The sequence below is a fragment of the Lucilia sericata genome, unplaced genomic scaffold (assembly GCF_015586225.1).
Source record: "Lucilia sericata isolate MDLA Ls3-8-SP2 unplaced genomic scaffold, ASM1558622v1 Contig001082F_arrow, whole genome shotgun sequence".
NCBI lineage: Eukaryota > Metazoa > Arthropoda > Insecta > Diptera > Calliphoridae > Lucilia > Lucilia sericata.
The window spans coordinates 14,026-41,478 of record NW_023995057.1 but is presented as its reverse complement, the minus strand read 5'-3'; the positions used below and the strand labels follow the sequence as shown (position 1 = coordinate 41,478).

General features: G+C 31.5%; 1 protein-coding gene across 2 annotated transcripts in view; it reads right to left on the bottom strand.

The window, feature by feature from the left end:
• Positions 1 to 1,004: 1,004 nt before the first annotated feature.
• Positions 1,005 to 27,453, bottom strand: part of LOC119609897 (cAMP-dependent protein kinase type I regulatory subunit) — a 38,077-nt gene continuing 11,628 nt past the window's right edge. Inside the window, exons 1-7 of one of the 2 annotated variants that reach the window (XM_037964923.1) lie at positions 19,403 to 19,635; positions 16,870 to 17,527; positions 4,472 to 4,831; positions 4,187 to 4,406; positions 3,976 to 4,130; positions 3,694 to 3,833; positions 1,005 to 2,330 (exon numbers count right to left, since the gene is read on the bottom strand). In XM_037964923.1, coding sequence (XP_037820851.1) covers positions 2,246 to 2,330; positions 3,694 to 3,833; positions 3,976 to 4,130; positions 4,187 to 4,406; positions 4,472 to 4,831; positions 16,870 to 16,878 — 969 coding nt within the window. In that variant the 5' untranslated portion in view covers positions 16,879 to 17,527; positions 19,403 to 19,635 and the 3' untranslated portion in view covers positions 1,005 to 2,245. Of the gene's footprint in view, positions 2,331 to 3,693; positions 3,834 to 3,975; positions 4,131 to 4,186; positions 4,407 to 4,471; positions 4,832 to 16,869; positions 17,528 to 19,402; positions 19,636 to 27,453 lie in introns of those variants that run through there. The other variant, XM_037964922.1, reaches the window with a different exon arrangement.

Sequence of the window (27,453 nt, the reverse complement as noted above, 5' to 3'; positions counted from 1 at the left end):
AGAACTGAACTAGAACTGAACTAGAACTGAATTAGAACTGAACTAGAACTGAATTAGAACTGAACTAGAACTGAACTAGAACTGAACTGGAAACTGAACTAGAACTGAACTAGAACTGAACTAGAACTGAACTAGAACTGAACTAGAACTGAACTAGAACTGAACTAGAACTGAACTAGAACTGAACTAGAACTGAACTAGAACTGAACTAGAACTGAACTAGAACTGAACTAGAACTGAACTAGAACTGAACTAGAACTGAACTAGAACTGAACTAGAACTGACTAGAACTGAACTAGACTGAACTAGAACTGAACTAGAACTGAACTAGAACTGAACTAGAACTGAACTAGAACTGAACTAGAACTGAACTAGAACTGAACTAGAACTGAACTAGAACTGAACTAGAACTGAACTAGAACTGAACTAGAACTGAACTAACTGAACTAGACTGAACTAGAACTGAACTAGAACTGAACTAACGAACTAGAACTGAACTAGAACTGAACTAGAACTGAACTGAACTAGAACTGAACTAGAACTGAACTAGACTGAACTGAACTGAACTAGAACTGAACTTGACTGAATGAGAACTAACTAAACTAGAACTGATTATAGTAAAATAGGGTCTAGAATATGTTTTTTAATGTGCAATGATCAAATCTGTGGGTTACGATTAGTAGGTTAAAGTAGATTAAAATGTAATGACCAAAATGCCAATAATACAGGGTTAGATTTCTAACCTGTGAATACGAGTAAAAAATGTGTAGAAAGCTAGACTAGCCCTACTACACAACCTTTTACTTCTCAAATGATTTAACATAGTAATCTAAAATATGTTTCAAAATTGTCTATTTAAAATTGTTAATTTATAACTATGTTCTTCACAATTATAAAGTGTATTATAATTCAAACCTCAATAACCATTAGATGAAAAGAAAAACTAATTCAAAATTGAATTTTTATTAATTTCAATAATATTTTATAGGAAAAAAATTCAATTATTTATTATATAATTATGTAGGTTTGTAATTTTTTTTTATATTTATTTATGTATAAGTTGCCAGCAAAATTTAAGCTAACTTTTTCAAATTGTTTATTTAAATTAACTAAGATTTCTTTTTTTTTTTCAAAATAAAATAATTTAATAGAATAATTATGTTTATGATACAACAAAAATATATTCTAATTAACAAAAAAAATTAAAAAAGAAAAGTTTATAAATAACAAAAAGAAAAGAAATAAAATAATAATTAATATAAATATAAGAAATTAAATTTACTTAATAAACCTTCTCTAAAGTCATACAAATCCTGTCTTGATTTATTAAATGTTTTTTTATAAAGAAAAAAACCATATAAATAAAATAAAACAATTGTTATTTTAAATTGTATGTTATTAAATGAAGTTCTTGTTATTTTTCAAACAGAATAATCTTTTAATTAGAGAAAGTCTATGTTGTAGTTGTGGTATCTGTTACAAAACATTTTCTTCAATATTATTAAGTTTGTTTTCTATTTAGTTTAGTGTTGGTTTGGGAGGTTGGTTCAAAATATTTTTAAACTTTCAATCAATCAATTTCTTACAAAATGTTTACATTTTTCCAGTTTTAACAACAGTTCTTTTTATTTTCTTACAATTTATTGTAGTTTTTAATTTGTATTGTTGTATAGTTGTTACAGCTTTACATCAAACAATGAAATATATTTTTTTTTTTTAATTAGTTTTGTTTAAAATTATATTTATATTTGTTTTATAATTGTATGAAAAAGTTGTTATTTTATAAGTTTTTTTTTAATTAATTTCTTCATTTGTTTTTATATTTCTGTATAAACATTTATGTTTTTTTTTGTTGTTATTTTTTCTATAGAGTCTTGTTTGAAAATATGTTTCCTTTTTCATTTGGATTGTTTGTTTATCTCTAAGTTTAAAGTAGTTGTTGTTCCTTCTTTGTTGTTATATTTGACAGAGATAGATGTGTAATGTATTAGATTTCAATTATAATTCAAAATTTGGTTTTCTTAAAGTTTTCTTCATTCAAGATAAATGTTTCATTTTTAGCAGTGTATTTTACAAAGTTGTTTTCTTAATTTGTTTTCTTTTCATTTTACAAATAAATTTCGCTTGTTTTATTCAAAACTTTTAAAAGTTATTCCATAAAATTACAAAAAAAGAAAATTATAATAATTTGTGTTTTTCTTAATGTTTTTTCTTTGTGTTAGAGTTTTTCTCCAAATGTCTGGATTTAAACAGACAATGAAACAAAACTGTTGTATTGAGTGATGTTGCGTTTCAAAATATCCGCACAGGGTCCCAAAACACGTTCAAATCTGGGAAAGAATATAGAAAATTGTTATTAGAAAATTTATTCGAAGTTTGTAAAAAAGAAACTGCTGACTTTGTAAAACTGAAACAGAACTGAAATAGAATTAAACTAGAACCGAACTAGAATTGAACTAGAACTGAACTAGAACTGAACTAGAACTGAACTAGAAACGGAACTAGAACTGGAACTAGAACGAGAACTAGAACTAGACAGAACTGAACTAGAACTGAACTAGAACTGAACTAGAACTGAACTAGAACTGAACTAGAACTGAACTAGAACTGAACTAGAACTGAACTAGAAAACTGAACTAGAACTGAACTAGAACTGCCAACTAGAAACTGAACTAGAACTGAACTAGAACTGAAACTCTAGAACTGAACTAGAACTGAACTAGAACCGGAAACTAGAACTGATAACTAGAACTGAACTTAGAAACTGAACTAGAACTGAACTAGAACCTGAACTAGAACTGAACTAGAACTGAACTAGAACTGAACTAGAAACTGAAACTAGAAACGGAAACTAGAACTGAACTAACTGAAGCTAGAAACTGAACTAGAACTTGAACTAGAACTGAACTAGAACTGAACTAGAACTGAACTAGAACTGAACTAGACTGAACTAGAAAGTAAACTAGAACTGAACTAGAAACTGAACTAGAACGGAACGAGAAACTGAACTAGAACTGGAACTGAGAACTGAAACTAAGAATGAACTACTAGAAAACGTAACTAGAACTTAGAACTTAGAACATGAAACTAGAAACTGAACTAGAACGTGAAACTAGAACTGAACTAAGAACTACGAACTAGAACTGAACTAGAACTGAACTAGAACTGAACTAGAACTGAACTAGAACTGAACTAGAACTGAACTAGAACTGAACTAGAACTGACTAGAACTGAACTAGAACTAAACTAGAACTGAACTAGAACTGAACTAGAACTGAACTAGAACTGAACTAGACTTAACTAGAACTTAACTAGAACTTAACTAGAACTTAACTAGAACTGAACTAGAACTAAACTAGAACTGAACTAGAACTGAAGTAGAACTGAACTAGAACTGAACTAGAACTGAACTAGAACTGAACTAGAACTAAACTAGAACTGAACTAGAACTGAACTAGAACTGAACTAGAACTGAACTGAACTAGAACTGAACTAGAACTGAACTAGAACTGAACTAGAACTGAACTAGAACTGAACTAGAACTGAACTAGAACTGAACTAGAACTGAACTAGAACTGAACTAGAACTGAACTAGAACTGAACTAGAACTGAACTAGAACTGAACTAGAACTGAACTACAACTGAACTAGAACTGAGCTAGAACTAAACTAGAACTTAACTAAATATACTCACCTCGCTCTATCCAACTTCACACATTTCAAGGGACCTCTGGCAACAACTGTAGCAGCACGTGGACGATCTAGCAACAATGCAATTTCACCGAAGTAGTCACTGGTGCCTAAACGGCCAACTTCGGCAGGTTCATCGCCTTGCTAAAATGTTTAATAAAAGAATTTTTTATAATAATTTAAAGAAAATTCTAAATTTTAAATCAATTCTAGGAGAATTTATTCTATTTTTTATTATAATAAACTCTCTAAAAATACAAATTATCTACAATTAATTTTAACAAACCTCAGCACGTCTTTGTAAAACAACAGCACAGCCTTCAACAATGATATAGAAATCATCACCAGGTTCTCCCTGTTTAACAATTGTTTCGCCGTCTTCGAAATTAACAAGTTCCAAAGCGTCAGCCACCGTCAAACGTTCCCATTTGTCCAGACTCTCTGTAATAATGAAGAAGTTAAAATTTAACATGAAAAGTCGCAATTCAACAACTTACCCAATATAGAAACACGCGATAAGAATTCCTCATACATTTTACGTTTTCTAATAGTGGAACCCATCAAAATTCGACGATATGAGTCACGATCAATACCCCATAATTTAACATCGGTTTTGGCACGTACTGTAGCAGCTCTTGGGGTACCATAAATCAAAGCCAATTCACCAAAACTGCCACCCTCACCAATGGTAGTTACCATTTCGGAATTGACAAATACCTGAGAAGAAAAAGAATAATATTAAAAGGTTTTCTTATTTTTGAAAAGTAATTCTAAAAACTTACCTCAACTTCACCCTGATCTATGACATAGAAATTATCACCCTCATCGCCCTGTTGTATTATATTTTCACCCATTAGATGTGTTACGGGGAACATGGCATCGAATATATCGGAACGTTCGTTTTCATCCAAATGTGAGAATAATACATTTTTGGCGATGGCTTTCGAGAGAGCAGCCATTGTTTTATAATCTTTGGGTACGACTTTTTTCACATAGCTGGTTGCGTCCTCTTCAGTCACGGGTTCGGCTGAAATGCCGCCACGTCGTCTAACTGGTGGGGCATGTGTTTGTGGCATTGGACTGAGATCTTCACAATCGTCAGGGCTGGTAACCTGTTTGGTGGCATCAAGTTTAACTTGTTCCTGAAAATGAGTATTAAAAAAATAAAGGATTAGAAAAAATTTTAACTAAAGTTTAACTAGGATTAACTAATATTGTAAAAACAAGCCCTTATTGTTATTAATATTTTCTTGTGAGTGTTCAAGGAAAATTTGCCAAATTTACATTCGCCTGTGTTTGTTTGAATGTTTGACATTTAAATTAAATAAATTACTTTTACTTTCAAACAGATTTCAGCCAGACATACACACATGAACATATGCAAAACATACACACATACATATGTACATTAATATGTATGATAAATGTTTTCTCTTATTATTTGCATGTTCAGCTATTTCATTTAAATTGTTGAAAAATTCTTACGTTTTTTTTTATTTATTTTTTTATTTTTTTTTTTTTTGTTAAATTTCCAACATCATTAAATTATTGTTGCTGTGCGTTCATTTTTAATTCTTTTGTATGACGTAAATTGAAAAGAAGCAACAGCGGAAAGTGGAAATGGTTATAAAAATGCGAAAAAGCTGTAAAGAAAAATTGTCGAATATACGAGTTTTGTAATAAAATTTATATGAATTCTTTTTTTAATGTCGCGGAATTAAAAACTATTAAAATTGTTTTTATCATTTTCCTGCATTGAAACAGTTTTATGTTATAGCTTTTATTTTATTTTTTATTTAATACATGTTGTACAACAGATCAATAATTAAATTTTAGAATAAAATTTTATTAGAAATTTCTTCTTGTTATAGACATTTTTTAATATTTTTAATTTCAAACTAATTCACTTTTGATAGAAACTTAATTTTTTTTTTTAGAAAATTTTCAACAAAAATTTCTGAAAACTAACGAAAAATTTTCAAAATTTGTCATTTTAAAAATTTTCAAATAGAATCATCCCATTTATAGAAAATTTTACAAATGTTTTCTTTTTATGGAAAAAATTTCTTTCTTTTTGCTTTTTTTATAGAAAATTTTCGAAATTTTCACTTTTTTTTATAGAAAATATTTAATTTTTTTATAGAAAATTTTTGAAAATTTCTCTTTTTTATAGAAAGTTTTCAAAATTTTTTTTATTAAAAAATTTTCTACAATTTCTCTGTTTTATAGAAAGTTTTGAAAATTGGTCTTTTTTATAGAATAGTTTTGAACATTTATCTGTTTTATATAAATTAATCTTTTTTTATAGAAAATTTTCGAAAATATCTTTTTTATAGAAAATTTCTTTTCTTATAGAAAATTTTTGAAAAATTATCTTTTAAAAAATTTATAAAAAAAAAGATAAAATTCTCTTTTTTATAGAAATTTTTCGATAAAATTCTCTTTTTAATAGAAAATTTTCGATAAATTTATATTTTTATAGAACATTTTCGATAAATTTATATTTTGAAGAAATTTTTCAATAAATTTCTCTTATTTTTAAAGACTTACTGAAAATTTATTTATTTTTATAGAATATTTTCAAAAAATTCCATTTATTAGAACATTTTTGAAAAATTCCCTTTTTATAGAAAATTTTCAAAAATTTGACTTTTATTAAAAAAGTTATTCTTTTTATAAAAAGTTTTCGAAAATGTCTCTTTTTATAGAAAATTTTCGATAAATTTCTCTTTTTTATAAAAATGTTCGATAAAGAAATTTTTCAATAAATTTCTCTTATTTATAAAGACTTACTGAAAATTTATTTATTTTTATAGAAATAAAATTTTCGATAAAATACTATTTTTTATAGAAACTTTCGATAATTAATTTTTAGAAAATTTTCGATAATTTCTCTTTTATAGAAAATTTTTGATAAATTTATATTTTTATAGAAAATTTTCAATAAATTTCTCTTTTTTATAAAGATTAGAAAATTTTTGAAAAGTATTAGAAAATTTCCCTTTTTGTAGAACATTTTAAAATTTTCAAAAAATTTTTAAAAATGTCTTTTTATAGAAAATATTTGAAAAATTATACTTTTATTAAAAAATTTATTCTTTTTATAAAAAGTTTTCGAAAATGTCTCTTTTTTATAGAAAATTTTCGATAAATTTTTCTTTTTTATAGAAAATGTTCGATAAAATACTATTTTTTATAGAAACTTTCGATAATTTCTTTATTTTTAGAAAATATTCCATAAATTTATATTTTATAGAAAATGTTCCATAAATTTCCATTTTTATATATATTTTCTATAAAATACTGTTTTTTATAGAAACTTTCGATAGTTACTTTTTTTATAGAAAATTTTCGATAATTTCTCTTGTTTTTTAGAAAATTTCCAATAATTTTTCTTTCTTTTTTAGAGAAATTTCCATATTTTTTTCTTTTTTTAGAAAATTTTTTAGAAAATTCATCTTTTTAAAAGAAAATTTTCTATATTTTTCTGAAAGTTTTTGAAAAGGTTAATTTTTTTTAGAAAATTTTATAAAATTTCTCTATTTTATAGAAAATTTTCGAAAGCCTCTCTCAAAAATTACTCTTTTTTATTTCATTCATTCATTTTTGGAAACTTCGAAATTCTATTTATAAAAAATGTTCTCAATTTTATAAAAAAAAATTTCTAAAATTTATATTTTTTATAGAATAATTTCTAAAATTGATTTGAATTTTCAAAAATCTCTTTAAAAAAATCTAATTTTTAAAATATTTTTCAAAAAATTCTCATTCATATAGAAACTTTTCAAAAAATTATCTTTTAAATATAAAATATTTAAAAAAATCATTTTTTTTAATTTCCAAAATTTCTCTTTATAAAAAATATCTCGAAAAGTTCTAATTTAACAAATAAAATTTAAGAAAATGTTCATTGCAAAATAAATATTCTAACATTTCTCTTTTTATAGAAAAAATTTTAAATTTTCCTTCAATATAGAAACTCTTGAAATTCACTTGTAATTATTATACCCTCTATACAGCTGATATGAACGTACGCACGATAATTGTAATTTTCTACTTGTTCGCTGCTGTCTAAATCAATTCTATTTCTAATCTTATCGCAATAACAGTTACCAATTCATTACATTTCGTTTCATTGGCAAAGCATTCTTAACCCAATTAGCATATAGTTGAATATCAAAGATTCTGACGTTTGTTTCGCAAATGACTGACTAACCACCAATTGACTGAATGTCGCACAAACGGGAAAAAAACATCAACTTGAATGTTGTTTTTTTTTGATTTTTTTTTTTTTTTTGATTAGAGCGGCGCTATAAAAGTGAAATTGTAATATCATTACCATGTTTTTTTGTTGTTTTGTTTTTTATTTGCCTTACCATCAGCCATAACCATACACAATATAAAATCAAACAAGCATGAGCATGTTCAAGTACTCGAGTGTATGATTGTATATGACCGGGACCATTTATTCGTATGTTCTATAGAATTGTATAAATTTTCTGCTTGTTCAGGCACGTACAATTATTATGCCGTTTGTTGCCTTTTTTTTTTTGATTTTTTTCTTGTTTGGAATGTACTTAAGAGTAGAAGGGATTTATAAAGTCAATTGCGTCATAGTTTTACGAATGTAAAAACATACTAAAATAGACTGATCCAAAAAATTAAAAGGAGTTTGTAACATTTCAAGGTACTCCTAAGAGGAATAAACAAACCTATTCTATTTAAACACTGATTTTATCGCTTTAAAGTTACTATTTCGAAAAGCTAATGGGCCTAACATACCAATATCGTTTGTTAATATATCATTATTGTCAGTTATATATAAAATTTTAGTTAAATATAACACTTTTATCTAGAATTTTGCAAATTTTTAGTGGGAGTGTTAGTTAAAACAATTTTAATAATTATAAATATGTTTGCGTCAATAGGAGTGCCTTGGATTTATTTGTTTGTATTATTTATTACTTTGGAGCAATTAACATCATCATAAGTAAAATGCAAAAACAATTTCATATAAAATAATGATTAGACTTATACATATAAAGTTATAAAGTAAAATATAGACCAAACTTAAGACTAAACTTGGGACTATATATAGTCCAGACTATAGACCAGACTAGCATAGACTAGCTATAGGCTATATTCCTTACAGTAATCTGTACTATAGTGTATCCTAAGTCTAAACTATAGCCTAGTCTACAGTCTTGACTATAGTGAAGTCTACAGTCTTAACTATAGTCTATAGACTGTACTATAGTCTAGTCCTTTGTCAGGACTATAGCCTAGTCAATAGTCTTGTTTTGTGAATGGACTATAGCCTAGTCAACAGTCTAGACTGTAGACTAGCCTATAGTCAGGACTATAATTTTGTCTATAGTCGGGACGAAAGTCTTGTCTATAGACGAGACTAAAGCCTTTTCTATAGTCGGGACTATAGTCTTGTCTATAGACGAGACTATAGTCTTGTCTATAGTTGGGACTATAGTCTGAACTGTAGTATAGTCTATAGTCAAGACTATAATCTTGTCTATAGGCGGGACTATAGTATTGTCTGTACTCGGGACTATAGTCTTGCCTATAATTAGGACTATAATTTTGTCTATACTCGGGAATATAGTCTTGTCTATAGTCGGGACTATAGTCTTGCCTATATTCGGGACTATAGTCTTGTCTATAGTCGGGACTATAGTCTTGTCTATAGTCGGGACTATAGTCTTGTCTATAGTCAGGACTCTAGTTTTATCTATAGTCGTGACTATAGTATTGTCTGTACTCGGGACTATAGTTTTACCTATAGTTAGGACTATAGTCTAGTCTATAGTAAGGATTATAGTCTTGTCTATAGTAAGGATTATAGTCTTGTCTATAGTCGAGACTATAGTCTTGTCTATAGTCGGGACTATAGTCTTGTCTATAGTCGGGACTATAGTCTTGTCTATAGTAGGGACTATAGTCTTGTCTATAGTTGGGACTATAGTCTTGTCTATAGTTGGGACTATAGTCTTGTCTATAGCCTGGACTGTAGTCTAATCTATAGACGGGACTATAATATTTTCTATAGGCGGAACTATAGTATTGTCTGTACTCGGGACTATAGTCTGGACTATATTATAGTCTATACTCGAGACTATAGTGTTGTCTATAGTCGGGATTATAATCTTGTCTATACTCGGGATTATAATCTTGTCTATAGTCGGGACTATAGCCTAATATTGTCAAGTGTACAGTCTTGACTATAGTCTGGACTATAGTCTTGTCTTTTATCTGGACTACAGTCTCGTCTTTTATCTGGACTATTGTGTTGTCTATAGTTGGGACTTTAGCCTACTATAGTCAAGTGTACAGTCTTGACTATAGTCTGGACTATAAGTCTTGTCTATAGTCTGGACTATAGTCTTTTCTATATTCTGGACTATAGTCTTGTCTATAGTCTGAACTATAGTCTTTTCTATAAACTGGACTATATAGTCTTGCCTATAGTCATGTCCATAGTCTGGACTATAGAATTGTTCATAGAGTTCATATAATCTACTCTATAGTCTTGACTATATTCTACTCTAAAGAGTTGACTATGCTCAAGTCTACATTCTCGACTGTATTAGCATAGTTTATATTATAATCTTTTGTCTGGACTATAGTCCTGTACTAGTTACTGATCATTTTTAATTGTCCACTTACATTAGTTAGCTTTATTTTATCGATCATACAGGAAACTATTTAATAAATTATAATCATATCTAGATTTCATATAATAATGACAAATACTTAGTTTGTTTTTACTGTAGTTTATAAAATTGATTTTTTTCTCAATTATTTTATAACAAATCATAAAAAGCTTAGGCGATAAAAATACTTATCGTTAATAAATTATAATAAATATACAAATATTATTGAACAAAAAATTGATGTGCGTTCAAAACTAACTAAAATAAATAAAATTGAGCAATCAATTTTATTGTCGCTTTTTTTTTCGATTGTTAAGCTAATGTTAAAGGCGATTGTCATGTGAGATAAACAAATAAATAGTTTGTAGAGAATAAAAACGATAATTTAAACAATTTTAATTGAGAATTATGTTTAGACGATAAAAAAAATAACAGTGAAATTTGAACAACTCAATAGTTAACAACATTTTAATTATAGACATTTTTGTATATTATAGAAACAACTATGAAAAATACACTTAATTTGTCAAAAAAAAAAAAATCTAAATGTTAAAGTGTTATTTGAATGAAGAGGCATATAAACTGAAACTAAATTAATACGTCACACACTTATAGTTTACAAATACACTTAGGCCTAGATTAACATATTGTCAAAATTAGTTTTTAGATTGCAAAACAAATGCAATTAACTTTATGTATAAACAAGCATTTTACTAGTTTTTCCTTTAGCTGCTAATTAAAGGCATTAGTGTATTCACATTTTACTTTAACAAAAAGACGTTACGTTAAAAAGTAGCAACATATTTGCTGCCATTGCAAATGACCTTTAAATATGTATAAACAAACAATTTTTACCCATCCCCGTTGGTACTCTAGTTAAAACAACCCTTGAGGACCATAAAAAAGCATATATACAAAAAATAATAATAACCAACATACAGTGATTTCTAAAAGGTTTTGTGTTAAACAAAAATAATGGTAATTAAAACAAAATTGAAGTTTAAAGGGCAACACAAAAAGTACCAACACACGCTAGTAAAAACTGAATAATGCAACAAATAAAAAATTCGATAAAATTTCTTCATAAGACAATTTCATTAATTATGTTCTTAAACACAAATTTGAAAATCCCTGAAGCGAAAAAGGTCGATAAACGAACATTTTAAAAGCGAGACTGCAGAAATGACTAATGCTAATACTACAGACAGAAGTAATTTTCTACAGTAGGCTAGGCAATAGACCCGACTTTAATCCGCATAAAAGGTCAAACTATAGTTTAAACCATAATACAGACTAAAGTTCTATTAACTAGACTAATACTATAGTTTAGATTCTATATATAAACTCTGGACTTTATGGACTATATGCAAGACTTTATCCCAAATTTTAGTCCAGACTAAAGTCCAAACTTTAGACTAGAGTATAGACTGTTGTCCAGATACTAGACCATACTATAGACCAAACTATAGACCAGACAATAGTCCAAACTATAGAACAGACTATTGTCCAGACTATAGAACAGACTATAGTCCAGACTATAGATCAGACTATAGATCAGACTATAGTCCAGACTATAGACGAGAGTATAGTCCAGACTATGGAACAAACTATAGACCAAACTATAAACCAGACTATAGTCCAGACTATACACCAGACTATGGAACAAACTATAGACCAGACTATAGTCCAGACTATAAACCAGACTATAGTCCAGACTATAAACCAGACTATAGTCCAGACTATACACCAGACTATAGTCCAGACTATAGACCAGACTATAGTCCAGACTATAGACCAGACTATAGTCCAGAGTATAGACCAGAGTATAGTCCAGACTATAGACCAGACTATAGTCCAGACTATAGATCAGACTATAGTCCAGACTATAGACCAGACTATAGTCCAGACTATAGACCAGACTATAGTCCAGACTATAGACCAGACTATAGTCCAGACTATAGTCCAGACTATAGACCAGACTATAGTCCAGACTATAGACCAGACTATAGCCCAGACTATAGATCAGATTATAGACCAGACTATAGTCCAGACTATAGACCAGACTATAGTCCAGACTATAGACCTGACTATAGTCCAGACTATAGACCAGACTATAGTCCAGACTATAGACCAGACTATAGTCCAGACTATAGACCAGACTATAGACCAGACTATAGAACAGACTATAGACCAGACTATAGTCCAGACTATAGACCAGACTATAGTCCAGACAATAGTCCAGACTATAGACCAGACTATAGTCTAGACTATAGTCTATACTATGGACCAGACTATAGTCCAGACTATAGACCAGACTATAGTCCAGACTATAGACCAGACTATAGTCCAGACTATAGACCAGACTATAGTCCAGACTATAGACCAGACTATAGTCCAGACTATAGACCAGACTATAGACCAGACTATAGACCAGACTATAGTCCACACTATAGACCAGACTATAGTCTAGACTATAGTCCAGCCTATGGACCAGACTATAGTCCAGACTATAGACCAGACTATACTCCAGACTATAGAACAGACTATAGTCCAGATTATAGACCATACTATAGTCCAGACTATAAACCAGGTTGTAACGCAGACTATAATACAGACTATAGACAATGTATTAGACTATAGACCAGACTGTTATGCGCATTATAGACCAGACTATAAGCTGACGTCCAGAAAATGTACCAGATTATAGACTAATCTGTAATGCAGAATATTGATCAGACTATAGGCCGACGTCCAGCACATGTACCAGACTATAGACCAGTATTAGTTCACATTATAAACTGTAGTGCCGGCCATAGTCCAGACTATAGATCAGACTGTAGTCCAGACCATAAACCATGCTATAGACTAAACTGTAGTCCAGACTATAGACCGGAATGTAGTCCAGATAATGTTCCAGAGTATAGACTACAGTAAAATAGACTATAGACCAGACTCTAATAATAACTGTAGACAATACTATAAGCAAGGCCATACTATAGACCAAACTATAGACCAGACAATAGTCCAAACTATAGAACAGACTATTGTCCAGACTATAGAACAGACTATAGTCCAGACTATAGATCAGACTATAGATCAGACTATAGTCCAGACTATAGACGAGAGTATAGTCCAGACTATGGAACAAACTATAGACCAAACTATAAACCAGACTATAGTCCAGACTATACACCAGACTATGGAACAAACTATAGACCAGACTATAGTCCAGACTATAAACCAGACTATAGTCCAGACTATAAACCAGACTATAGTCCAGACTATACACCAGACTATAGTCCAGACTATAGACCAGACTATAGTCCAGACTATAGACCAGACTATAGTCCAGAGTATAGACCAGAGTATAGTCCAGACTATAGACCAGACTATAGTCCAGACTATAGATCAGACTATAGTCCAGACTATAGACCAGACTATAGTCCAGACTATAGACCAGACTATAGTCCAGACTATAGACCAGACTATAGTCCAGACTATAGACCAGACTATAGTCCAGACTATAGACCAGACTATAGCCCAGACTATAGATCAGATTATAGACCAGACTATAGTCCAGACTATAGACCAGACTATAGTCCAGACTATAGACCTGACTATAGTCCAGACTATAGACCAGACTATAGTCCAGACTATAGACCAGACTATAGTCCAGACTATAGACCAGACTATAGACCAGACTATAGAACAGACTATAGACCAGACTATAGTCCAGACTATAGACCAGACTATAGTCCAGACAATAGTCCAGACTATAGACCAGACTATAGTCTAGACTATAGTCTATACTATGGACCAGACTATAGTCCAGACTATAGACCAGACTATAGTCCAGACTATAGACCAGACTATAGTCCAGACTATAGACCAGACTATAGTCCAGACTATAGACCAGACTATAGTCCAGACTATAGACCAGACTATAGTCCAGACTATAGACCAGACTATAGACCAGACTATAGACCAGACTATAGTCCACACTATAGACCAGACTATAGTCTAGACTATAGTCCAGCCTATGGACCAGACTATAGTCCAGACTATAGACCAGACTATACTCCAGACTATAGAACAGACTATAGTCCAGATTATAGACCATACTATAGTCCAGACTATAAACCAGGTTGTAACGCAGACTATAATACAGACTATAGACAATGTATTAGACTATAGACCAGACTGTTATGCGCATTATAGACCAGACTATAAGCTGACGTCCAGAAAATGTACCAGATTATAGACTAATCTGTAATGCAGAATATTGATCAGACTATAGGCCGACGTCCAGCACATGTACCAGACTATAGACCAGTATTAGTTCACATTATAAACTGTAGTGCCGGCCATAGTCCAGACTATAGATCAGACTGTAGTCCAGACCATAAACCATGCTATAGACTAAACTGTAGTCCAGACTATAGACCGGAATGTAGTCCAGATAATGTTCCAGAGTATAGACTACAGTAAAATAGACTATAGACCAGACTCTAATAATAACTGTAGACAATACTATAAGCAAGGCTAGAGTAAAAATTAGACAAAATTACATTTAAGACTATAATTGTATAGAAAGAACAGAATCCAATACTATAGACAAGGCTAAGACTACATTCAAGGCCTATTTATACTATCGACTAGTTTTGTCTATAGACGATCTCATTTATCCATATTTTAGTAAATAAGTAGGTTTATTTTTCAATGCAACTATAACAATTTTTTTCCTTAATTTACATTCGTCTTTTAAACAAATTTTAAATTATTGCAAATAAAAATCATTTAAATTTTTTTTATTTTTTTTTCACTTTTCAAATAGCAATATTTTACAATCTACAGTTTTAGTATTTGCTCATAAGCAAACTATAACACATATATTATTTTCAGAATTATTAGTAATTTCAGTTGAAAACATCTTCCAGATGATACAATTAAGCAGGTTAATTAATGATGAAATTTGTATATATAGATAAAGGGTAGTCTAACAAAAACAGTTATTTAGTATCAATAAGTAAAAATAATGCCCTTTGTAAAATGTAAGGTAAACAATGTTTTTAGGTTTAGCTAAAATAAAAGTTTTTTATTAAAAAATTTGTAGAAGTTATTTGGTACTTGACTCGTGACCTATACACCATTTTATTTTTGTTTTCGGATATATAACACATGTTTTTAAAAGCTTCTTTCTGTATTGTTTTTGTTTAATAAAAACTTTTATTTGAACAGCTGTGTCTTATTAAAAGAAAATTATTGTTAATTATTTAATAATCCATAATGAAAATAGTTCATTTGTGTTTTGCGTACTTTATAATAGAAACAAACACATTGTTCCAGATCTTTCAGTTTGCAAAATAGATGAATTTCATAATTTGTTATTAAGTTCGAAAATTCGAAATTGATTCAAGAAAGTTAAAAACGAATTTTTTATAATTTTTCGGAGATACTTCTTAATTTCCCGTGAAAATACTGCTATAAAATCATGTTCGAAATTTCGAATTTAATTTCGAAAATCGATTCAAGGCTAGAAACTGGTTTTAAAATGGAGTAAACAATAACATAATATACTTTGCAATTGTTTTCTATGAAAATTTATTAATTTTGATCATGTTCGAAAAAATTCGAAATTCGATTTTTAGCTAACAATGTATTCTTCATAACTTTTATTAATGAAATCTTATTTTTTCATTCAAATTAATTAACTTTCTATGAAAATACTAGTTATGTTCGAAATTTTGCTTATAATTTCGAAAATAGATTTAGCACTTTAAGTTCGAAAATAAATTTAACACCAATTTGTTGTTTTGAAGGGGCTAATAATAATAATTCTTACAGATTTTCTTATAATTTCGTTAATTTTCCAGGAAAATATATTAATTTTTAATATGTTCGAAAATTCGAACTTAATTTCGAAATTCGTTTTGAAGCTAAAAATTATTTTTTCAAGTATTTTATTAATTAAAAAATGTATTTTATTTAGATTTATTAAATTTTTCGACAAAATTGTTTGTTCGAATTTTCGAATTTAATTTCGAAAACTGATTTATATTTTATAACTGGTTTTAGGTAATCTAAATAATAAAATAACTTTTTATCTTATAATATTATTTGTCTTCCATTAAAATTCCTTATTATTAGTCATGTTCGAAATTTCGAAGTTAATTTCAAAAATCGTTTTAATGCTAAAAATGGTTCTTAGATGGTTTAAATAAGTAAATAGCTCATTTTTTGGAATATTGTACGTCTTTAGTGAATATTTTTCATTTATTTTCATGTTCGAAATTTCGAATTTAATATAAAAACTGATTCATAATTGGTTTGAATTCGAATTTTATTTCAAAATCGATTTAAGGCCTTACTCAAGGAATAAAATAATGTTTCTATAACAATTTACTTTTCATTAACATTCATTCTAGAGATTTAATTTAAATAATATATTAAATGTAATTAATTCTTATATAAATAGTAAATAATATTAAACGAAATACAATTAAATTCCAACAAACCTTAGACATTATTTGCAAATAGATTTTAATAATCCTAAATTAACACGGAAAGGGGTAGCAACTGTATAACGTTGTTTTTGTATAGAAATAACAGCAAAGTAAATAATTTAATTTAAAAAAAGAAATCACTAATGGTCAAATGATTAAAATGACAGCAACAGTAGCCGTCTGTTAAAAACCAAAGCACTTAACATTTAATGTACACAAAAACAGTAATGTAATTTAAAAGTTATTTAATGTTGTGGTAGGCAACAGCAAAATTGCTAATAGTTAATGTTAAAAAATTTTTTCCCTTTTTTTAATCCAATTATAAATAAATGCACTATTTTGTTTGAAAAGTTTTTTTAATTAATTTAAACACTTTTTGTTATTAATATTCTTTTAATTTAGTTTTTAAATTAATGATTTCCAGTTTTTACATAATTAATTTTTTTTGCTTTTAATATTTTATGTTTTTTACACCAATCTCTAGCGGATTAAACAAACCAATGACAAAATCAATGTCATAGCAAAAATGTTTCTGAAGAAATTTAGAAAAATTGTGTTTTTTGGTTAAAAGAAAATAATTTTGTTTGTGTTGATTTTTTTTTTGTTGGTTTTTTGCTCATTCACTTGTGAATTATTAAAAATAATTTGTGCTAAATACTTAAACATACACCTATACATGTTCTCTCATTTGTAGCAAAGATATGTTTTTAGTTTTTTTGTAGATATTTAAAAAAAATTTGTCATGATTTTTAATTTTCCGAAATTTTTACTTGTGCGGCAGAACACACAGTGGTTTAGGCAGGCTTTGTTTTGGAAATAACTTGGTTGATTTGCATTTGTTCAGATTCCGTCCATCTTCTATCTATCTATCTCTATCTATCTATCTATCTATCTATCTATCTATCTATCTATCTATCTATCTATCTATCTATCTATCTATCTACTATCTATCTATCTATCATCTATCTATCTATCCATCTATCTATCTATCTATCTATCTATCTACTATCTATCTATCTATCTATCTATCTATCTATCTATCTATCTATCTATCTATCTATCTATCTATCTATCTATCTATCTATCTATCTATCTATCTATCTATCTATCTATCTATCTATCTATCTATCTATCTATCTATCTATCTATCTATCTATCTATCTATCTATCTATCTATCTATCTATCTATCTATCTATCTATCTATCTATCTATCTATCTATCTATCTACTCTATCTATCTATCTATCTATCTATCTATCTATCTATCTATCTATCTATCTCTCTATCTATCTATCTATCTTCTATCTATCTATCTATCTATCTATCTATCTATCTATCTATCTATCTATCTATCTATCTATCTATCTATCTATCTTCTATCTATCTATCTATCTATCTATCTATCTATCTATCTATCTATCTATCTATCTATCTATCTATCTATCTATCTATCTATCTATCTATCTATCTATCTATCTATCTATCTATCTATCTATCTATCTATCTATCTATCTATCTATCTATCTATCTATCTATCTATCTATCTATCTATCTATCTATCTATCTATCTATCTATCTATCTATCTATCTATCTATCTATCTATCTATCTATCTATCTATCTATCTATCTATCTATCTATCTATCTATCTATCTATCTATCTATCTATCTATCTATCTATCTATCTATCTATCTATCTATCTATCTATCTATCTATCTATCTATCTATCTATCTATCTATCTATCTATCTATCTATCTATCTATCTATCTATCTATCTATCTATCTATCTATCTATCTATCTATCTATCTATCTATCTATCTATCTATCTATCTATCTATCTATCTATCTATCTATCTATCTATCTATCTATCTATCTATCTATCTATCTATCTATCTATCTATCTATCTATCTATCTATCTATCTATCTATCTATCTATCTATCTATCTATCTATCTATCTATCTATCTATCTATCTATCTATCTATCTATCTATCTATCTATCTATCTATCTATCTATCTATCTATCTATCTATCTATCTATCTATCTATCTATCTATCTATCTATCTATCTATCTATCTATCTATCTATCTATCTATCTATCTATCTATCTATCTATCTATCTATCTATCTATCTATCTATCTATCTATCTATCTATCTATCTATCTATCTATCTATCTATCTATCTATCTATCTATCTAATCTATCTATCTATCTATCTATCTATCTATCTATCTATCTATCTATCTATCTATCTATCTAATAACTATCTATCCCTTTAATGAATCTATTTTTAACTGAAGAACATTCAGCTTCGATCAAGTTAAATTTCGTTTTGGTACCTCTAATTATTCTCGAAAAGTCATCAGCTTCCACTACCGATATTTCTTTAATTTATATCCAATCACGTTCACGAGTAACCGAATAATTTCCAAAATAAAACGTTTCTAAACCACTGTGCATGCTGAAGACATAAAGAATTTTAAAGAGATTTTTTCTTAAAACACAAACACACAAATTGTATTTCCACCCGGCACTCGTACCATTTGAAATGACAATTTTTTTTTTGTTGCTTAAATTTCGATTATTTCTTTTTTTTTCATAAATATATTAATATTTTTTTTAAAAATCTTGTATTCATCTATAGCTAATTAAAAATATTTCTTTTTAATTAATTGATTTTTTTTCTTAAATTTTTAAAAGAAAATAACAAAACAAATCAATAATTATTGAAATTCTTTTTTTTAATTTTGCGCGCTTCCGTTACGTTTCGTTATGTTTCCCATACTGTTAACACAGCCACACAACATTAAACGGTTAGTTGAGTACGAGTATTAACGAAGTCTGTTCGTCTGTACATAACAGTAGTTCTTGTTATTATTTTTATATAGTTGTTCTTGATAAGAAGGTATGTGCTCTGGAATACTTGTGTATTTGATTTTAATTACCATATTTACTACTTTTTTTCTGTTTTTATTTTCATTTTCTTATTTATGTTTACATTTTCTATTATACAAGTTAACACAATCAAGTATACATGAGCGGGAAAAATCTACACAAGGTTGTGCTGACGGTGCACACGCGCAAGCTAGTATGCAGGATCATATTTCGTCTGGAAGATTTCACAACGTGGGAATGGAATAAGTTGGATCAGCAGAATTATTTAGATTTAAGTATTTAAAAAATATTGTTAGAGTTAGTCTTACTTGGGAGGTTGACCAAAGCGGTCGTTGAATAAAATTGTAAACCAAAAATTAACGTGTTTCATTTATAGTGGACAAGTCGGTGTCCACTTAAAAATCATTTTTTTTAATTTCACATAACAAAGGAAGTTAACTGGCGCCCGAGCAGGGACCCGCCAAGAGAAAGCGGAGTCCTTATAAAATTAAATAAAAAATTAAATATATAAAATTAATAAATTAAATAAGTTTCTGCGATTCCCACGGGACCCTCCAGAAACTAAATAATAAAAACTGGAAAAGATAAAAAAGAAATAGTGAACCTTAAAATTTGTTTTGTGGAAAAGAGGATCCACCTAAAGAAGGAACAGTGACAATTAAGTGAAATTTCGACCCCGAAATTGTGAAATTAAATAAGTTTTTGCGATTCCTACGGGACCCTCCAGAAACTAAAACCTGGAAAAAATAAAAAAGAAACAGTGAAATTTAAAATTTTTTTTTTGTGGAAAAGAGGATCCACCTAAAGAAAGAAAGAACAGTGACAATTAAGTGAAATTTCGACCCTGTGACTACCAGTGAATTAATTTGAAGAGAAGAGGGAGAATTATTGAAAGGCATATCCTGTAAGGGTGACTGTAAAAATATAGAGGGAAGAACCTGCAAAATATAGAGGGAAGAACCTGCAAATTCCTATGTATATGTATATGTGTATGTAAGTATGGAACATTTGCAAAGTAAGGTAACAGAGTTAACTGGCGCCCTAAACGCCGTTCTAAACCAGCTAAAAACTCTGGATCAGAGAACGCTGAATTTGGAACGTAGGCCCAGTAATCCTCCGGTTGTTGAGGGCGAAAGTCCTCCTCCCCCCCTGCGTGCTCCAACCACAGAAACCGAATTGAACGAAATAGGAAAACTTCCCGACTGTGTAAGGGACTTGCAGTCTTTTGAGGGTGACCCCACGCAGTATGTATCCTGGATACATAGCGTGGAGAGTATCCTGAAGGACTATGAGATCGTCCGGCAGAAGCCGATATATAGGGCTATTGTTCAGGCTATACGCCGAAAATGTAGAGGAAAGGCTGATGCCGCCCTTACCTCCTACAACATTTTCGATGAAGACTGGGCATCGATAAAGAACTGTCTTTCTCTGCATTATGCAGACAAAAGAGATGTTCGCACACTAGAACATCAGTTGACCCAACTAGCTCAGAAGAGTATGAGCGTAGACGAGTTCTACGCTACAGTAAATCACCAGTTCTCCTTGATCATAAACAAATTGAAGACGGAAACTTATTCTGAAGAAACGACGAACGTTTTAATAGAGACTTATAGAAATAGGACACTGGAAGTTTTCATAAGGGGTCTTAATGGCGAGCTGTCAAAGATGATAATGCTCATGAAGCCAAAGACACTTCCCGAGGCATATTCGCAATGTTTGGAATTGAGAAATGCCAATTACAGGAGTCAGGTCTCCCTACATTCGGTTAATGGTCAGAATAGGGTCCAGGTTCCAATGGGATTTAATAACTTTCCGAATCACCACCCAAGTAAGACTCGAAACCAAGCTTCCTTCCAAAAATTTGTACCGAAAAACCGGTATCAACCTCAAGCGAACCCTTTTGTTAACCGACAATTTGAGCCACGGCGTGTTGCGCAACAGCCTGCTCCCCACAGACCAGAACCAATGGACATAGATCCGAGTACGCAATCTAGGGGGACCGGAAACCGACCATGGAATAACCACAAAAGGCGGGCCTTTTCGGAACAGGTTCGTCCCGGGTCGGCACAACACCCGTTTAAACAACAGAGAATTTTTAACATGACACAAGAGGACAATGAAGGCGAACCGGCCGACGACGAAATAAATTTTCGGACTCGTGCCTTTCCGGCTTACCATACGTAAGCAATGAATTAAAGGATGGCTCAATAATAAAATTTTTAATAGACACAGGGGCTACAAAAAACTTTGTTGAGCCAGCCTTATGCCCCAGTTCTAAGAAATTAGATAAACCATTTTATGTTCGTACTGCATCAGGGAGAATACAAATTAGTGAGAAGGTAAAGGGGAAATTCTTTGCCCCATTTGGTAACGATACGACAATTACATTCTATGTACTACCGGGATTCACATCTTTCAATGGTATAATCGGCGACGATACTCTACGTGAGCTTCAAGCTATAATAGACCACAAAAATAATACACTGACAATCTCGCCAGGGATCAGTATACCACTTAGAATTCAGACATTGAACGAAATTAACGTACTTCCATCATGCACTACATTGAGTGACCTAATAGCCGAGTTTAGTGACATATTTGGACCAATAAATAACGAATTGGCAGCAACATCTATTAGGGCAGAGATACGGTGTACCACTGATGAGCCAATATACTCAAAGAGTTATCCTTATCCAGCTTGTATGCGTGCTGAAGTAGACAGACAAATAGAAGAACTTCTGAATAATAATGTAATACGGCCGTCAAGAAGTCCTTATAATTCTCCCATTTGGGTGGTCCCAAAGAAACCTAAACCAAATGGAGAGAAACAATATCGGATGGTGGTGGATTTCAAAAGACTGAATGCCGTCACCATACCTGACACATATCCAATTCCCGACATAAATTCAACTTTGGCGAGCCTTGGCAAGGCGAAATATTTTACAACCCTTGACCTCACTTCGGGGTTTCATCAGATTTCAATGAATCCAAGGGATATTCCAAAGACAGCCTTTTCAACAATGAATGGGAAGTATGAGTTTTTGAGGCTACCGTTCGGCCTACGGAATGCGCCTGCTATATTTCAGCGTATGGTCGATGACGTCCTGCGAGGTTGTATAGGGAAAATATGTTATGTCTATATAGACGACATAATAGTATACGGGGGTAATATTGAGGAACATCTGGGGAACCTTAGGAAAGTATTTCAGCGTCTAAGAGACGCTCACCTTAGGGTTAATTTAGAGAAAACTGCTTTTATGAAAACCGAGGTCGAATTCCTTGGTTACGTGGTTACTAAGGATGGTATACTGCCTGATAGGAAGAAGGTGAGGGCAATCCTTGACATTGTACCACCCCAGACCCTGAAAGAGCTCAAAAGTTTTGTGGGATTAACATCCTATTATAGGAGGTTCATTAAAGACTTTGCCAAAGTAGCTAAACCTTTAACCACTCTCACTCGTGGCGAGATGGCACAAGTCAAGGCTAATCAATCGAAGAAAGTTAGAATTATTCTCGGGGAGGAAGAGCTACAAGCATTTAACGAGCTTAAGGAGTTGCTCACGTCGTCGGAAGTATTAGCCTTCCCGGACTTTGACAAACCATTTAATCTTACGACAGACGCTTCTAACAGTGCTTTAGGTGCAGTACTGTCTCAAGGGGAAATGGGAAAGGACAAACCAATAACCTTTATTTCTCGCTCTTTGAACAAGACAGAAGAGGCATATGCCACGAACGAGAAAGAGATGCTCGCCATAGTTTGGGCATTGGACAATCTTCGCTCCTACCTGTATGGAGCTAAGAAAATACGCATTTTTACCGATCACCAACCTCTGACGTTTGCCATGAGCAACAGGAATTATAATGCGAAATTGAAAAGGTGGAAGGCTAGGATAGAGGAATATAACTTCGAACTTGTATATAAACCAGGGAAATCCAATGTAGTAGCCGACGCCTTATCTCGCTTAAAAGCAGACTCAACCGACTCAGTGAAAGCTGAGCAGACTTCGAGAACTGCATCTACAGATTTATGTGTCCATCTTGCGGATGAGTCCTCCACTGACACTGCAAGTGAAGGTAGGGTAGGAAGTGAGGACTCAGATACCATAACAGCTAGTGAGGGTACGATAGGGAACGGAGACTCAGCTACTATAACAGCTAGCGAGGGAACCGTACACAGTGCCGAACAGGATGGCACAGATTTGATTCCACATGTCGAAGCTCCTATTAACGTTTTTCGTAATCAGATTATAATACGACAATTCCAATCAGATATGATTACACATATTAATCCTCATCCTGGCTACAACCGACACATCATATCTTTGGAGGAAATTAGCAGGGAAAATCTTACACGAATCCTGAGGGAAAAACTTAGACCTGATGTCTTAAATGGGATTAAAATTCCTGAACAGTATTTGTGGCTATTACAGGAGGTTTATTTGGAACACTTTTCACATTATAAGCTACGGATCACTCAGAGACTTGTAGAAGATGTAACTTGTCCAAATAGGGTCTGTTCCTTGATAGAAGAGGAGCACAGAAGGGCACATAGGAATAAGGACGAGAATAAACTACAGCTCTTGGAAAAATACTATTTCCCTAGGATGAACAGTCTTGTAGGAAGGTATACGAGGAATTGTGAAATATGCAAGGCTAACAAATATGATCGGAATCCGCCGATACCTAAGCTTCAGGCAACTCCGATTCCTTCTTATCCCTGTGAAATATTGCACATGGATATTTTTGTACTCCAAAATGAGTATTTTATTAGTGTCTTGGATAAATTTTCAAAATTTGGGAAACTTTTTCCTCTTAGGAATCGTTCAGCCTTGCAAATGAAGGAGAGAATTATAGAAATCCTTAATTACTTCTCGACACCACGTATTTTAGTGACTGACAATGAGCGAGGTTTTATCAGCCCAATAGTGATGAACGTGATTCGACAATTTGGTGTCAAGGTATATTTGACTCCAGTAGGTCGTAGTGAAGTGAACGGACAAGTGGAACGATTCCATTCGACCTTACTGGAAATTTATCGATGTTTAAAGGTCGAACATAGGGATTTAGGTATTAGGGAACTTATAATGCTCGCTACCGATCGATACAATAGCACCATCCACTCTGTAACGAATAGGAAACCGGTTGATATTTTTTTTAATAGAGCTGAGAGAATTAATTACCAAAGGTTGCAGAACTTTAGGCGAAAGTTGAACAGGGAGGTGAAAAAATCGATAAAGAAAAAGCAAGAGGCAACCTTGGAGAGACATAATTCTAGGCGTCGTGTCTTATCGAAGGATTATAAGGCGGGTGATACCGTTCATGTTAGGAATAAGCAGATCAGGGCAAAGCATCGACCGCTTTATGAGAAAGCGGTTGTTGATAGGAACAATCGGGTCACAGTGCAAACGAGCACTGGAAAAAGGATTCACAAGACCCACATTAAATCTTAAAAGGATACCTATGGGGTCCTTAAATTTTAGCGGTATGCGTATTTACGCAGGGGTTCAAATCCCCATAGACATGTGAATGATGAAAGGAGGGAAATGGAGATAAAACTTCTACCTTTTTTAAGGAGAAGTGGAGGAAATGGGAAATTGGATACAATACCCATTTTTTGAACTTAATGGTATCTCTTAATGCGATTTTCTTTTTTTGGGACAACGATTTGTGATAGTGATGTCCTCACTGTCATAAGTCGTGGTAGATCTCCGTACCACGAGTAAGTTTCTTGCAATTAAACCATTAACGCTTGATGCTAAAAGGGATAACTCGGAATCTACGGTCCACACAAAAAATATAAGTAAATGGTCCCAAAACCTATAGTGGAAACTGCATATTTGCGGAGGGGTTCAATTCCCCATGGGTGCCATAAGAATAAGGAAATCGTACTACTGAGAAAACCTTGAACTGAATTGAAGCCTTCAATTGGGGCAAAAGATGAATATGAGATGAGATATTTTTTTATGGAAGCTTAAGCGAAAGTATATTGAAAGTAATTAAAATAACTTGAATGAAGATCATTGCAATGGTGAAAATTTATTTTAGAGCAAGGGTGATCAATGCCAATTGCATAATGCAAAGGAAGTCCATGGCTTAAGAGATTATCATTTGCACTTCTTGCATATGGCGGATAATCACACCTAGTTCAAAAAAGAAAAAAGAGGGAATGTGGCCTTCAGCCTTAGAGATGAATACGATAAAATTTATGAAATGAAAATGGAAATGAAAGATAAAATTAGTTAAGATAAAGAGAAAACTAACTTAGAATAAGTATCTACTAACGAGAATGTGGCCTTCAGCCTTAAAGATGAATATAATAAAATTTATGAGATGGAAACGGAAATGAAAGATGAAATTAATTAAGATAAAGGGAAAACTAACATAGAATAAGAATCTATTAACGTTAAAACATTATATAAGTGAAAATGTGAAGTAGGAATTTAGTTAAATGTGAAGTAGAAATTTAATTGTACTAATCGTACTAACACTTTAATAATACAATCATACTAACACTCTAACAAACTAATCGTAGAGCTAGACAAAACGACATTTATCATTCCAGTCTCACGTGGTTCACGGCCGTGAACAGTCTACAAATCTTCGAATACCACTCGCAGTTGGTTACATTCAAATACGGCAAGGGTTGGCTGGTTGATGGAAGGTTTAACCTGGTTCATGTTATCAACTTAGAGGAATACGAGCGCCTATTAGGCCAAACCGTGGCAATGCTGGAAAAAATTGCTGTGGATGAGAAAGAACGGATGGTAATTGATTTCCATGTTAATACAATTTTTTCCCAATTAGATACGCTTAGGGGTAAATACAAGAAGCAGAAACGCTCTATCAATTGGATCGGTTCAGCTTGGAAGTGGTTGGCTGGCAATCCGGATGCAGCAGATTGGGATAATGTGTTGAGGTCTGAACAAAGCATCATTGAAAATAATAATCACCAATACGTGATCAACGATCGACTCTTTAAAGCGTCACAGGAAACAATATCTAAGGTTAATGCAATGGTGGCGCGATTTCACAACGAGGTCAATGCAATGAACGTCGAAAAATTCATTAATCAAATCCTACGCCAAATAATGGTCATAAAAGAAGAGGTAAACGAGGTTATGAGAGCCGCGCAAATGGCCAAAGGTGGCATAGTCAACTCTAATGTACTCGACAGAGAAGAAATTCACCGCATAATTGACGAAATTGCAACACTCCCTTATTCTAATGAATTGGAGGCCATCGAGTACGCCGATCCAAGGGTATGCACAAACGGTTCAATGATTCTCTATGTCCTTTCACTGCCCAAGGTAAGAGAAGTTGAGTACAACTACCTTATTGTCAAACCATCCATTCAGGAAGGAAAGGTTATAGACTTACCGTTTAACACGTTGCTGGTTAATGAGAAAGAGACATATGGCATCACCAAACCATGCATGCGAATCAACAACAATACCGTGTGTGAGGAAACGAGCTTGAGAAAACTCCCTGAAGATGATTGTGTTTCAATTCTCATCAAAGGAGGTGAAGCAAAATGTTCCTACAGATCCTGTGAAGAAGAGGTTGTCGAACTTGTTATGGAAGACACCATATTCATTACCAATTTTAGAGGTAATCTCCAGAGTGGTAACATTACTAAATTCCTTTCGGGAACCTACGCAGTGCGACTTAACAACGAAGAAGTGAAAATAAAAAACGT